The sequence below is a fragment of the Lepidochelys kempii genome, chromosome 2 (assembly GCF_965140285.1).
Source record: "Lepidochelys kempii isolate rLepKem1 chromosome 2, rLepKem1.hap1, whole genome shotgun sequence".
NCBI classification, from domain to species: Eukaryota; Metazoa; Chordata; order Testudines; family Cheloniidae; genus Lepidochelys; species Lepidochelys kempii.
In genome coordinates this window covers 161600375-161616904 of record NC_136381.1, presented here as the reverse complement: position 1 = coordinate 161616904, position 16530 = coordinate 161600375, and the positions used below count along the sequence as shown (strand labels likewise).

The following is a 16530-nucleotide window of genomic DNA, read 5'->3' as shown; positions in this document are numbered from 1 at the left end:
TAAGTTGTGTAATTCTTACTCACAGAAGTCACAGTTTAAAAACAGTCCCTGACAGAAAGCTCTTATATAAAAGAGCTTTGCTCTTAACCTCCCGTCCTAATAACCAGAATTACCAATAACCATTTCAAACCCTGTCCTGCCTCCATGGGTCAGATTTTTAGTTTCACATTGCACAGAGAAGCTTATTTTAGTATTCTCTTAAGTACTTTCCTTGAGAGGAAGACGAAAAAGTTATAAAAGGTAAGCAACCTTTAGAACTGCAATCCGCTCTTTTGTGCTTCTATCTTCCCCCTTTCTTAGCATTTTATGAACTGTAGATTTGATAAAATTAAGAGCCTGTCAGAATTTACAGTCTGTTTTTGGATTTTATATCTAAGTTGTACAAATGTATGATTTGCTCAGCATACACAGGAGTCTTAGCATATTACAAAATAAAAATATTTTGATATAAATGTTCAAAATATCTATGTAGGTGCAAGAAATGAAAGATGAGAAGTTTCAAGTACTTTTTCCAAGTAAATAATTAAAGCTCAATTTTTTAAAAGTTATAGTCTGCACGTGATGGGTCTACATTATTTTTATTCTTTTTTAATTATATTTTATTATTATTTTTTAAATGTATTTTAATAGCCATGTTAGTATTTAGCAACTTTTATATTGTGGCAAAATTAGGGTAAACCCACCCACATAAAATCGCTGTTCAAACATTAAGAGTCTAAAATCACAGAATCAAGAAAATGGACAGTTAAGACCAAAATTCCATTAGTACCTCAGTACATTGTGTGGGTATATTGCAGAGATGTAACATATTCCCAAACAAAAATTCTTCTTTAAGACAACTTCTGGTTGCACATACATATTTATAATTTAAGAACACTTGCACGTTGTAGTACAGACACAATCCTTTCAACATCAGGAAATGGAGGATGAAATTAAAACAGTCTAAATGTCAAAGATCAGATGATGGTCAAACTATCCTTCTACTCTAACTGCTCTCCCCAATCCATCTTTTAACGAAAAGCCACACAAATCTTGCTTCTCCCTACCTCACCCCAACCACCCCCCACATACTCAGTGAAATCCCTGCATAGGGAACTCATCCACTGGTGCTGGAGATGAAACTCTACAGTCCCCGTGTTTCAGGCTAAAACGACCACAACATCTCATGCATTATTCTCCACATATTTTCCACAGAAGACCCCAACTATAATCTCAATTTTACTGTTTGTTACCCACACTGTTAAAAAAATACCTTTATATCTCCTTCTCCATCCACAGCTACACTTTGGACTGGGTATACAACTCTATCCCTTTCACCCTCCCATCACAGGCCAGAGCCATTATATTCCAGGTACCTACTACAGTCTACAAGGGCAGCTGTAGGTTATGTGACTGATCAAAGAGACTATACTTTTATACTTTGTACAGGCAACAGTAAACACCGAGTTTCTGTGCAGTGACAGCTAGTTGGATTCTCTCACCAGTGCTGAGATAAATGAGGACAGAGGTTGGTGCTAGAAGTTTAGCTGATTTCCAGTTTTATGGTTTTATTTGCTTTTTAAAGATACTACCTTTTAACTTCCTGCCCTTCATACATAGTGTTTGAACATTTAATAATTTAAATCAATATGTATCTACAACCATTAGTTTATCTTAATGCTTTTCTGCTGGGGAATTTTATGTTTGAGATTTGTATTTTAATACTTTTGATGCCAGATTTCCCACCTTGATTTTCATACAAGTTCCACTGGCAGCCCTCTCCAGCTCTCTTGCTGCTACTGTGGAGCTGGTATGCTCTGCCAGAGTTTAAGGCTTTGTCTAAAATCGGGATTCGCCCAGATTCCAGCCACTGTGGATGCACTAACAAATTCCTAGTATAGACAATGAAAGTAGCAATTTGTAGGAGTGTAGTAGCTTAATCCTGTTTAGAACTGAAATAAATTAGTTGAAGTACCTCAGCAACACAGGGTGAATTAAGGATGAGATTGTGTGTCATATGGATTACATGGCTATTTTTTTCTATGAACCTCATAGAAAGGAAATTATTTTCTTTTAACTACAGTAGCAGTTTTGGATGTTCCTTCCTTCTACTTGATGCTGCTTTGGGTGCTCCCCAAGTAATGGTTCAATATGGAGTAATTTGGAGTTTTATTTTTCCCTTAAGAAAAAGAATGTGTGGGTTAAGTTGGTGCTTTTGAAGGCCAAAGCCTAATAGCACTGACTAGAGCCAGTCATAATACAGGAGCTATGCAAGTTTCCACTCACATCTTTGTAAACTTACCCTAGTCCTGACCTTCAACACCTTTAAGTTCCCCTAAACAGAAAATGCCTACAGAGTCAAATTATGTGTTCGCTTTGTGACGTGTACAGATGGGGATTAGTCAAGAGATCAAATTTTTCTTAAATCTTAAAATTATTTGAACCCAAGTCCACAAAGGAGAAAGGCTAATACACTAACCTGCTGTATAAGACATTTAACTAAATGCATTCATTTTATTTAAAAGATATAGATCAGATGGCATTATATGACCTCCAGTAGCTTAGACGGGGGGGGGGGGGGGCAGAGGAGACGACAATTGGGAGAGAGAACTAAAGAGCAAGACATGTTAAAAGCGTTCATGCTGCAAAAAGGACACAATCCTTTAGTTGGAATCACAATCTCTTTATTTACCTTCTTATTAAGCCAGTGCCACAGCTTGTGGGGGAAGAGAGGAAGGGAGACGGAGGAGAGAAAAAAAAAGACAAGACGACAGTGGAAGATTATTGAAGAATGCAGTAATAGTGTGAATAGAAATGAAGGCAGACAGTCATCCACAGAATGAAAATTAAGTAATTCCAGACCCAAAGGTAAACTGCATTAGGAAATAAATAGTGAAATCTGTAATACAATAATCTAGGATTTACCAGGAAAATGCATAGGCATGGCAAAATTCGATTCATGTATATATATAAATTTCAACAGATATCAATTTTTTAAAATTTTTCCTACTTTTATCTCTTTACATTTTCATAGTTGTGGGAAATTATGGGGAGGTGAAACAGTAATTATTTAATGACAGCAGACATTGAAATTCAAAAAGCTAAAGCTTTATAACCATTAACACAAAAACTGTCAACATTACATACCACAATATATACAAAGCAAATATCCTTAAATCAAAAACTAGTAAGTTCAAGCAACATTTTTCTTACTTTGTCCAATAGTAAATTTTGACTATTATCTATGGAAATATTTTTCTGTTGGCTTATGTATGGTGAAATCGGTATTTACCAACATTTTCCGATAATCTAATCCTTTCAAGCCTAAATATGCATAATATTTAGCAAGTGGAGTACAGTGAATGAATATAAACTTCATCATATTTTGCTAGCATAACTTAACACTAATAAACCAGCTATAAATCAGCATCACTATGTCTTGAATAGTTACAGATTAACAGTAGCAAGCCAAAATTTTAAAAATCAGTGCAACACTTGTGAAAGTTCTTTTCTAAAAGCAGCGTGATATCATTGTGATATCAGGAATCAACATCTCATACACTAGTTTATTGCAATGAGGTTCCAACTTTGACCAAAGATACAGTTTAAAATATATATGAAGCGTCTTTTATGTTACCTATTGTGATATACATAAATTTTATTATCCTATTAGTATTACTGCATTCATACCCAGTGAGAATCAGTATGAAAAGGAATATAAAATACACGCATATATTTATATGCATGAGATACAGACCAAGAGGTCATGGAACCAACACTTATTTACACATGCTTGTCTGCAGTAGGATCATATTATAAATTCAGGTGCTGAGCCCTTCCCTGACAAGCAACCGTCTACTTTTGTACTGAAATAAATATTACTCTAATTCTCACCCAAACTACTCAGAGACTCACTCATTCTAAGGCCTGCTTTTCAATAAGATTTTACTTCAATTCCAGCTACTGGTAACAAGTCACGAATACATCCATGCAAATCCCAAGTGTGGACAATTGAAGTGGCAGCTTGCACCCGTGAAGCTTGAAACTGGGCTAAGCTCCAGGTAGGATAAGTATAAAATTAAAGAATTAAGATTAGCTTAAATTTAGTTAAGGAAATTTGTGCGTGTTGTAAAGAAAGCCCTGACTCTCAAGAAGGAAGATCTTGAAAATAATAAGCAATAAGGCCAGAAGGAACAAAGTAGGGAGGATGTCTGTCTTAAAATGAGCCAACACAGCCCTTCCCCAACCTGCATACTAGTGTTAAAGCTTATGTGAACCCAAGTAGACAGCAAGAAGGAAGGGAGGAAATGCCTTTGGAAGAAAGGTGGTTGTAAATCTTATCTGGATTAAGACTGGAAATAAGGGTGAATTGTCTCAACTTGGTTTTTAACTGAAGCTAGTAATTGGCAATGACATCACTTGTTTGTAAAAATAAACTCTTAAAGGGTCCATTGCCAATACCCGCCTGACCAAGCTGGAGCCTACCAATATGAGTCTAAACAACACTGGGTTTAATCCACTTGTAAATCTCTTGATCAAATGCTTATTAATGTTTTGTTACTGTTTGGATGTAGTATATTACTTATTGATTAGGCTTTTGAGGCATGTTTAGAGCAATTGTATAAGTACCATTTGGCCTTTGGATTTAATAAAGGAATAGTGGTTCCCGTATTAATAATTCCAACACCCCATCAGAACAAATTGTGTTTTTTCTGGTCTACAGCTGGGGTTTGCACCAGTGGCTGGCCATCAATAGATGGAATTGGGACAAAATTCCTAATGTAAACAAGGCCTAAGAGAAAATGTATCAAATAAAACCAAAATTTCAGAACGTAAATTAAAGTATGATTAAGCAAGCAACAGGCTTACAATTAAACATAGGCATTCAAAGATTTCAAAACAAACAATATACAACAGAAAGTATGCAGTTATCCCATATACTTGTGTGGCTTAGGTACACCTGTTCCTATGGAAACAAGGCATGGAAATGGGAAGGTACAAGAGAGCTTCAAAAGTCTCAGCCTCCAGCTTCTGATTTGTTTCCACTCTTTCTTCCCAGGAAATGGGATATTGTATAAGTCAAAAATAAGGTAACGGGTTTTATAGATTTAACAAAAAAATCTTGCCTTACCTTACTTTCATGGAAACTGGGTAGAAAATTCCCATATGAGTGTAAGAACCCGTTTTCATCATTAAGTACCAAGCAGTGTAAACAGGATATTTTGATCAGCTACTTTCCCCTCTTAATGGTTATAATAATGTGACAGAGGGGAAATTATTGTCCTGGTTCTAGCCTGGGAAATTAACATGATACTAGCATAACCTCCCTCATTCAGATTCTGTCTTATATCTTCTCCATTCTAAAAGTAATACAACAAATGATAAATAGAATAGCTTGGAAACAGGACTTCCAGAATTCAGCACTGATATGCAGGAAAATGTCAATAGCGTTGACTAATATAGTTAAGTATATGTTCTACACTAAAACTCAGATTAGGGGACATTATATACAACATGCCTTATTTCCCACTGTAATACCGACAAATGTACCCCAAAATGTTGTTGCTTCTACCCCAGCAATCAAGTTAGTTTTAAAAAAATATGACCCATTTGGGTTAAACCAAATATTTGAGGAAGTCAAATTTAACAAAACTACATTCACTTTCTCAGTATTTTTTAAGGAAGCTATTTATATTCATGCTGACATCTCTCTTGGGAAGATTTATCATGGCTATACGTATTTCCATAATCTGGTAAATGTTTCTGCTAAGATGTGTTTGAACTGTACGACTAGTATGGTGCTTGATGTACACTAACACTGGACTCTGTATGGTAAGAGAGCTGCCCAACCTGTTTGTATCATTTACATCAAGTTCTCCTATACTCTATCAAGAATAGTTAAATGACTATACGTATCTGAACACACTAAAAACAACCCTGGCTGCAGTTAATAAAAATACTCACTAGGAAAGGGAAACATCAGTACAATCCTGATTTATAGATGTCTGCAAGGATGTGTGGAATCATTCAATGGACAGGAAACACCATATGGCGCCATTAAAGAGCTATCCTTATTAACCCCAACAGAAATGAAATAAAACAAAACCATACAATCACCATTTTAAACATTAACTGAAACCAATGAATTTTTTTTTTTAAAGTGTGTGTTAGGGTGAAGCAAAGCACTGATTTTGGACTAATTACAAATGTGAGAGTAAACTATAAACATTTGTATAAGGATTGTAGGGGCAGAGAGAGGAGAACACCTGGGATCTTCCCCCCCAACCCGGGAAGCTCCCAGCTTCTACTGAGATGCTATCAGCAGCAGGGACAGTGCCAGAAGGAGTAGCATGAGGGGACAGTAAAACCAATTTTGCTAAAAACATCTCATTTTCCTAATCTAATTAGGACCTATATGAAATGCACAAGTAGGTTTCATTGCTGCCTCCAGAGCCTCCCAGTTGTCCCGGGTTTATTATTTATATTATCATAGTGCCTAGGAGCCCAAGTAATGAACTAAGACCTCTTGTGCTAGGTGCTGTACAGAACAATAGAATTTCTGCCCCAGATTGTCCCTTTGATCTGTTGAGAGAGAGAATAAGCAGCAATGCTTGTGTTCCCTTTCCTCACCCAGGACTTCTCTCGGGGTGGGGTATGCCCCATCTTCCCTGTAGGAGAAAAAGAGGACCTGGAGTAGGGGGAAAGCTGAACAGAATACTTTCTCATAGCTCCCCCTTGGTAGATCAAAGGAATGCTCCAAAAGGGAGCTCAATGCTGAAGACATGCTGAACTCACAAGCAGCTCTCTCCCTCACCCTTTGTCAGTTGTTTATTAGTTTAACTTAAGAAGGGGAATAAAACATTCTTCCCTAGGCCCCTGCCTAGGCTGACAGATTCTCTTGGGTGGAATGGGACACCTTTCTGCTCTGTGCATCTCTTGCTCTTGGTAGTGGGACTTCTTCTTGGCCTTACCACGTGCCAGACTGCCAGAATAAAGCATCACCACTATACTTTTAGACAGCTGTTTATGTTTGAAACAGCAGCAGCTGCCTGTTTTCTTCACATTTGAGTCTCTGCAGCTTCCTGGTGCTGAAGCTCAGCTCAGCTCCTCCCCCCCCCCTTACTAACAGAAAGTAGTGAGTATGGCTTTCAGGCAAAACAGGCCCATATGACCTCCAAACTCTAAGATTAAAATTAAACATACTGCTAAACAGATTTAAAATGGTTAATCACCTTGCTTTTACTTCTGAAGAAAATGAGGGTTTGCTATTCTTTTGTTCTTATTACAGTATCACACTATCGAAAGTGTTAGGAATAAATGTTGCAAAAAGTGAAAGCATGTGATGTAAGTTAAAGGTGTTAAGTCTATTTCTATCTACCACCATAGGATCAACTGTTTCAACAGAATCATAGGTCTGGAGGAGATGTTGAGAGGTCATCTAGGCCAGTCCCCGGCATTCACAGCTGGCGTAAATATTATCTAGACCATACCTGACAGGTGTTTGTCTAACCTGCTCTTAAAAAAATCTCCAATGATAGACTCCAGAACCTCCCTAAACAATTTATTCCAGTGCTTAACCACCCCAGTGTGGGAGTAGGATTTTATATTTGTATTAGAGGTTATAATGACTGACGATTATAATAATGTAGTATGTATTAAATGTATTAATGTATGATTTGATCATCCTGCCAGCCACCCTTTTTGAATAGCAGAAAGGAATGACCCCCTGGGACATTGGTAGAAACGCATCTGACAGACTCCCAGTGTCTGTAATATGGATGTTAAGGTACAAATAGACCAGAATAGTCCTTATGGCTGATTATGGTCACCTTTTGTTTCAGGATAAGACTTCATTACAGTATTAGCTACAAGATCTTGCTTCTTGGATGCATTGCAAACTAAATTATGTAAGGTTCTTTTGTAATCCCTTTAGTAACCATATAATCCTTTCCAAAATGTTATCTTGTCTGAAAGTCTCTGTAAAATTGCTTGGTGCGAGTAAAGGATGTGTGCATGGTTAAGGATGAGTGTGAAAGCCATCACAAATGTCCAGATGGTCAAGAAAAAGTGAGAGACTTGGAAACACCAGGAGACAATCAGAAAGCATCCATTGTATCCAACGCTAAACATGTTAGCAGCATTGACGACCTCAGAGGTAAGGCAGGCACCTCCAAAAGCGAGACAACAAATAGGAGATAACGATGGGAAGCCTGACAATAACCAAAGAATGATAACAGTGGAAAACCCTAAGATTAACACCACTTAAGGACTAATGATTACAGAATAACACTGAAAAATCCATATACTAAAGTGGAAATTTACAGCTGGGGTGTTTTGCCATAGAACTGTGGGTTCAGTCCTGCAAAGCCTCAGATCACGACCGACAGAGCCCAGCTCCTCACTTGTGCTCAATCTAACTGGCTGTTAGATTGACTCGAGCTACAACAGACTGGTAACTATAAAGAACATCTGCAGGGTGTGTGGGTGTGAGACTGCACATCCTGTTGTATTTTCACATGCTGCCTTCTCCCCTATAACAGATCTTGTGTGCTTTGTATGGGCATTACAGTTAGAAAGTTTTCCCTAATGTCCAATTTAAGCTTATTGCTTCTTGTCCTATCCTCAGAGCTTAAGGAGAAACATTTTTCTCCCTCCTCCTTGTAACAACCTTTTATGTACTTGAAAACTGTTATGTCCCCCCCTCAATCGTGTCTTCTCCAGACTAAGCAAACCCAATTTTTTCAATCTTTCCTCATAGGTCATCTTTAATCATTTTTGTTGCTCTCCTCTGGACTTGCTCCAATTTGTGCACATCTTTCCTGAAATGTGGCACCCCCTGACTTAGAAAACCAGAAGAAAATAAGCAATGTCATATTCAGTAGCTTCCCAAGAGAACCCACCCTCACCCCACAGGTTTTTCCCCACCACCACATTGGTCTGTTCTACACTATCGAACAGTTGTGTTTAACCATCATGCTTTTGCACAGTTTAAACACAAATGTAACTAAAGTAGCTTAGGTCCTATCTACACAATGAAAAAAGTTGCTTTTTAAAAAACGGTTAGCTTAACATGATCAGGATTCCCCTCCCCAAACACCTATGTACCTTCAGTTTATCATCTTTACCATCAGTTAAAAGAATTGTAAAATGGGAAATCCCCATTAACATCCAAGTAGAAAATCATGTTAGCTAACAACTTTAAAAAACTACTTTTTTTTTTAGTATGTAGACATCATCTTAGTGCCAAGGGAGCTAAACATTATTATAACAATATTTAAAAACGTGCTATAGCCTTCGAGAGAGCAAGCATAGTCAAGGCCTAAGATACACTTTTACATGAAGAACAATGTGCTTATGAGTGGGAGACACTTATTTTAGAGTTATAGCTTTCTAGAGCACAGCTTATGAAGAATAAAGAAAATTTTATTCAGAATTATGGCTTAAGAAAATAAATTGAAATACCTTACTGTCAAGTTTTAGCATGACCCTTCCAAGTCCTCTGATTGGCCGTGGAGCAAGAGCCTCCTGCCGCTCCTTCACGAAGTCTTCCAGAACGTGCCACCAATTACTACAACGTTTCGCCATGAAGTTTACAACTCCAAAGTGGACCACAAGTTTTTTAAGAACCCAAACTGTAATAAAAAAAGAGGGAGAAAGGATTAGGGATTTAAGAAGTGCACCATGTCAGGGTTTTTCACTCCATTGTGAGAGTGAGTTAGAAAAATCAAATTGTTTTAATAAAAACTCATCACCAGAAACAGTACTAAATGTCAACTTCTTAAAAACTGGTGGTCATTTACTTGCAGAAAAACATGTTCAGCTATCTGAAGTTTTAAGTCCAGACCGATAGCACCATTATGGAGATTACAGTTCATATCAAGGTCTGATGTAAATAGGTGCAATTCCACAGATTGTAAGCATGGCACTAAATTGTGTAGCTACACATAATATAACTGACAAATATAATAAAATCTTTGACAAAAGGCAAACTTTTCTCCCTCAGAATTCCTAAAACTTTAGGCCTTCTATAATGTTAAATCTCTCTTTCCTCTTAGGCAAAATAATAGTGTACATCTATTTATAGAAATAATGTTCACAACAGGAACAGTTATATGTAAGCTTGCAACCAAACTTTCATTATAACGATCCGGATTTAATTTGCTCTTAAGTCTCTAAAAAAAGTTCTCCTTTGGAACTGAAATTGCATCTCAACTCAAAAATGATTACGGCAACTTTCAGTAAAATCCATACACAGCCTGAATTAGGCAAATACAAGGAATACTTGTCCTTTATGGAAAAAAACTAAATCAGTAAGCATATATTGTGCACACAGCTGATTTGTAACATCAAATGTGTCTCTAGGCTGCTAGGTAAATTAGAAAAAAAAAATGTAAAATTACAGTTCAGCGAAAAAATGATCACTTCAGTTAACGTGCAATAAAAAATTCTGCTTATGATTTTACTTAATTATGACTTGTACTACAGAGTTCTGTAACTCCATAGTGTGAGTGCCATGTTTTTCTTTTACAAAATAAATTTTAAAACTAGTAGAGTGGCAGGGGAAAAACCACAGACATACAATTCTACAACTCCAAAACGAGTTCATAGCTCTTCAAAATCTTCAATATTCCTCTTACTCAGTTACATCAAATATCAGCTGCAACACCCCATGTTTCTCTTATAAAAGAAGAGGATTAGGGGGGAAAAAAAGAGGTTACTCATCTTTTGCAGTAACTGACATTTTTCAAGATGTGTCCCCTTATGGGTGCTCCACTGTAGGTGCAGCAGCATCCCCTGCACCTCAGATCAGAAACCTTCACCAGCAGTGCCTGTCCAACCACACATGCATACCTCCCGCATCTCATGCCATGAGCAGGATATGTATAGCACTGTGCGTCCGACCACCTGCCTAGTTCCTTCTCTGCTGCAGAGCTTGTTTCAGCTCCAAAGCAGAGGGGAGGAGAGAAGGTAGTGGAGCACACATATTTTGAAGAACCTCAGTTACTGCACACGGTGAGTAACCTTCCTCTTCTTCAAGTGATGTCCCTAAGGGGGCTCCATTTAGGTGATTAGAAAGCAGGGCCCCTAATTGGAAGGCTGGAGCTTCGGACTGACATTTACTGCAGATGATAGGACAGCGTGTCCGAGCAGAGCATCTGCTGCAACGTCCTGAGTAACGGCATTGTGATAGCTAAAAGCGTCCACTGATGCCCATGTGGCCACTTTCAAATGTCAGTCGAGACACTATTGAGAAAGGCAATCAAGGTGAAGAACTAGTGGATGGAATATGCTCTAGTTCCAGGAGGAGATTATCAATTATGTAGTTTGTAGGACAATTGCATATACTGCAAGATCAACTTGGAAAGGCGTTGCTTAGAGATGGCCACACCTTTATCTTTCGGCTGTTAAGAATAAGCATGGTGATTTATGGAAAGATTTTGTTCTGTCCATGTAGAAAGCTAATGCTCATTTGACATTCAGGGTGTGCAATGTTGCCTCTTCAGGGACCGCCACCTTGTTGTGATGAAGGAGCTTGAGTGTTCCAATGATCCTCAGAGCTATGTTGTCGGGGGTTTCATTTTCCTGGTAGGGTCTCCAAAGGTGAGCAGGTCTGAGGAGAGGTCCCAGACAAAGCACAGTCCAATCCACCAAGTCCTCAACAGTAGATCAGGTGGAAGAGGGTCTTCGGATCTCAATGGTTGTGAAAGCAGATGAAGGCTGAAGTTGGAGCGCTCTAGTCAACTTGGACTTTCCCTGCCACTAGGCCCCAGACCTCCACCTTGTCATGATCGTACATTTGCTGTAGGCATACCAGCTTCCCCACATTAAAAGAAATCACATGCAAGCTTCTACCACAGGAAATAACATCTTTCCAACCTTCCAAGCCCTGCGGTGACAGGTGATGGGGACAGGATTAGTGAATTGGGCAGTCCCTCACCATGAATCTATAGGTAGGTGGTGGTAGCTGGATGGTCGTCTGGCACCTGGACTGAGACGTGTGTAATTTGGCAGCAGCTATCGCAACTGAGCAGTCCTCTTTAGGATCCCCTCTGATCAACACACATGGGGAGAAGATTAGAAAAGATGCCCTAAACCTAGGCTGTCTCACCCACTCCTGGCTGGATTACCGCATCCAGTGGGATCACTCTGCCTGCAGTTGGAACTATAAAAAGACAGTGAATTTTGCTACATGTAATGTTCGCATGCTGACAGATAAAAATAATGTATGACCAGAAAGAACTGCTATTGTCGCCAGAGAACGTGTGAGATATAAACACTGACGTCACCGCCCTGAGTGACACAAGGGGCCTAGATGAAGGTCAACTGACAGGAGGTGGTGAAGGCTACACCTTTTTCTGGAAAGAAAAATCTGCAGAGAACAGGGGCACTCATGGTGTCGGTTCTGCTATTAAGAATAAGTGTCAGTCAGCTTACAGAACTTCCTGAAGGAATCAACAAACATCTTATGACTCTTCATCTTAAGCTCAGCAACAACCAGCCTGCTGCTGTCATCAGTGCATGGGCTCCAACACTCTATGTTGACAAGTATATCAAGGAACAATTCTATATAGATCTTGACCAATATTCCCAAGGAGAACAAGATCATTCTCCTCAAAGATTTTAATGCTAGAATCGGGTATGAATTAGACCTCTGGAATGGCACTATCAGAAAAGGAGGAGTAGGAAAGGCCAATTCCAACAGCATCCTCCTCCTGAGAAAATGCATAGAACATTGCCTGGTCATCACAAACACCATCTTTAGACGAAGTGAGAAGTATAAGACCGCCTGGAGACACTCTCGGTCCAAGCACTGGCACCTTCTCGACCATGTTATTGTCAGAGCTCAAGATCGGAAGGATGTCTGCATCACAAGGGTCATGCATGAAACCAATGACTGTTGGACAGACCATGGCTTTGTTAAATCTATCATGAATTTCCAGATCGCTTCAAGGGATCGTAAACAGGCAAAATCAGTAAGAAAGAAATTCAGCATCAAGTCCCTTCAACACATAGTGAGTCAGGACAAACTTCAGCAGGGTCTCCACTATACCTACAGCTGACTACGATAATGAAAATTTCTGGAAGAGATTAAAGGCTGCCATTCTTTCGGCACGTGCTGAGACCATCAGCTATGTCACCCATGATCACCAAGATTGGTTTGATGAGAATGATGCTGAGATTCAGGGCCTGCTTGACAGGAAAAAAAAGCTCATCGCATATGGCAAAAAGACATTACACAAGCAGAAGGAAGAGTCATACAAGCAACCAAGTCCAAAGCCCAAAGGAAAACCCACAACATCAAAAACAAGTGGTGGTAAAAAAAGGACCAAGGAGATTGAACTTTATGCTGATAAAGCATGACAGGAGGATCTTTTTTCAGGCAATCTTTAAGAAAGATGATAAATCGGAATGTGGAAATTACTGATGCACCGCCTTGCTATCTACAGCAGTGAAAATTCTCGCCCGTATCCTCTTAAACCGATGACTTTGCTTTGCTGAGGAAATATTGCCAGAATCTCTACAGTTTTAGACCATCCTGCAGGACAACTGACATGATCTTCATTTCCCACCAAATCCAGGAAAAAGTCTCAGGAGCAAAATCAGGACCCATACACGGCCTTCATCAATTTGACAAAGGCCTTCGACTCAGTCAATTTCGAAGCCTTGTGGAAGGTGCTGGCCAGTTTTGGCTGACCTCCAAAATTTATTAAGGTCCTAAGGATTTTTGGTGATCAGATGACTACAGAGAACGGTGGTAATGGCTTGGAGATGGACCCTTTCATCATCAAAACTGGGATTAAGCAAGGATGCGTTATTGCCCAACCCTGTTCTCCATCAATTTAGCAGTCATTTTGGTCCTTGTTAAAACCTCCTCCCCAATGGAATTGACATTAAATACAGAATGGATGGGCGGGTTTTTAATCTTCGACTTCTCTGCTTGAAGTCCTCAGGGCATCCATTACTGACCTTCAGTATGCTGATGACTGTGCCACCCTCACATACACTGAGAATGACCTTCAGTCCACACGTGATATTTTTGCACAAGCTTACTGAAGAGTAGGACTCTCACTCAATATTGAGAAGACTAAAGTTTTCCATCAGCCTGCTTCAGGCCTTGCATATGACCCACCACGAATCACTACGACTTTGGAAACAATAGAATACTACTTCTACTACCTCAATAGCCAAACTTTCTCAACATGCAAAAATCAACAGTGAGCTCCAGCACAGGATCCAGTGTGCAAGTGCTTCCTTTGAGAAATTGCTCCATGTTTTCACGAACCGTGACCTACAGCAGGACACCAAGATCCGGGTCTATAAGGCAACTGTTATTCCTACACTCCTTTATGGATGCTAAATCTGGGTGACTTAACAGCACCTCAAGAGTCTGGAGAGGTACCATCAACGATGCCTCCTTAGCATCAAGTGGTAAGATCGCTGCACTAACACCAGCATCATCACCGAAGCCAATGTCACCAGCATTGAAGCAATGATCCTCATACACCAACTCCGCTGGTCTGGACATTGGGCAGGGATGCCAGACTCTCGCCTCCCAAAACAAGTGCTCTACTCTCAGCTCGCCCATGGTCAGAGATCCTGTGATGGTCAGAGGAAACACTACAGAGACACAAAGTATATCTCAAGAAAACTGATGTGCAGATCACAAGCTAGGAGGAGCAAACCACTAACCAACCTCAATAGCACCACATCCTCCATCAGGCCGTGGTCCGCTTCGGGGAGAAGCGCCTTGCCCTCAAAGCTGAAGAGAGAGATTGAGAGAAGGAAGGAAGGGGCCGGGGGGGGACCGGAGGGGGACAAAAAACAAAACAAAAATGTCTGTACCTACTGCAGGCGGACCTGTGGTTCCAGGATCAGACTCGAGTCATCTCAGGACCCATACGCAAATTTGTTGTAGAGATTATCCTCAAAATCGATCGATGATGATGCAATGTTGCCTCCGCTTGATTGCTGTGCAGCTTTGGAAAGAAGCAGGGAAAGCAATTTAGATGGAAAGAGAATGGTACCTTGAGTAAAAATTTGGGATGAGGATGTCATGTAACCATGTCTTTATGAAAAACTGTGTACAGGAGGTATACCATAAGAGAGCTCCAATTTTGCCAACCGGTCGAGCAGAGGTGATAGCAACAAGAAATGCTGTTTACATAGATAAATGAACATAGGACCATGTTGCCATTGGTTAAAATGGAGGTCTAGTACAGTGTAGGACGAGGCTGGTGTCCCAAGCTGGGATTGGATCCTATACGTGAGGATAAAGATTTTGTAAGTCCTTCAGGAAATGTTTCCTGAGCAGGTGGGTGAAGACAGTGTCTGTCTGTCTGGTAGTGAAAGGTCATGATGGCTGACAAATAGACACAAATGGAGCTCGTGAATAACCCCAATCATTTTAAGAATGGGCTCATGAGAAGGATCACTGAAGAGGGATGGAACATCCTTCCTTGATCTCTCCAATCCACTTGTCCAAGGCAATTAGCCCTCACGATGGAAAGAAAGGGGCTAAGTGGTTGCCAAACTGGTAGGATGCTGGAGATGGTTGATGTGACTGGTACAGGGGGAGGCTTCTCAGGGTCACAAGCTCACCTTCAAAATTGTTGTTTGGTTGAAGGTGTGTGAGAGGTAGCCCCTTGAGGAGTCTTATGTCTGTACTTGGTAGGGGACTTCTGCTGACAGCACCGAGTATCATAGTGCCAAATCGGGAGCGTATGTAAGCAACTCATTGCTCCCTCGGCATTTACGCTCTACTGTCGAAGAGACGCCCAAGGAAATATCAACTTCCCCTGCAATCCCACCCACCGTGAGTCCTGAAGGGAGTGTACGCTCCACAAATAATTTGGGGCCCTCAGGCTAGGTCTTAGACAGTGGTTTGTACCTCCTTAGGAAGGCCAGAGATGTGCAGCCATGATGCCAATCTCAGTCACAATGGAACAGGCAGCAGTATCTGTGGAATCCAAAGAGGCTTGTAAAGCTCTATGGGCCAAGAGGCGTCCTTCGGATACGAGCACCTGGAGTTGTTCTTTTTTTGTTATCTTGGCAGAGTTCCTGTAATTTAGAGTAGCTGAGGTACAGTCTTAGCCATGAGAGCCTCGTAATTGGATATTCAGAATTGGAGGCCACACAGATCCAGTCGCTTCCAGTCTGTCATGACAGGTGGGTCGAGGAATTGGCATCCTTTTTCTTGATGACTAAGGAATTTGGGGTGAGTTGAGAAAAAAAATTCCAAGTCTTTTGTGGGAACATATCTTTTGTCCACCCATTGCAGGTTGCTGGGATGGACGCTGGAGTCTGCCAGAGCACTTTGGCAGGATAGAGAAGGTCCTCATAGTTATTTTGGAGGAGGAAAATGTGTGCAGGATGCCAAGCAGCTTATGTTGTTGATCTTTCACCTCCTCCAAAGGAATCCTGAAAAACAACTCCTGGAAATGTTTACAGTCAGCAGCAGGAGGTGGAGGCATGATAGCCTCATCGGGGAAAGAAGTGGAGTGGTGGTAGAATTTCCTCCTCCTGTACTTCCTCCTTAGCTGCTACAGGGAG

At 40.3% G+C, this 16530-nt stretch overlaps 1 protein-coding gene across 5 annotated transcripts in view; it reads right to left on the bottom strand.

The window, feature by feature from the left end:
- The window catches only part of TMEM245 (transmembrane protein 245), a 121216-nt gene that overhangs the window by 81582 nt on the left and 23104 nt on the right, over positions 1-16530 (bottom strand). For 3 of the 5 annotated variants that reach the window (XM_073332668.2, XM_073332665.2, XM_073332664.2), the window contains exons 6-7: positions 9442-9611; positions 2672-2695 (exon numbers count right to left, since the gene is read on the bottom strand). In XM_073332668.2, the coding sequence (XP_073188769.1) occupies positions 2672-2695; positions 9442-9611 (194 nt within the window). The remainder of the gene's footprint in view (positions 1-2671; positions 2696-9441; positions 9612-16530) is intronic. The other 2 variants (XM_073332666.2, XM_073332667.2) reach the window with 1 other exon arrangement.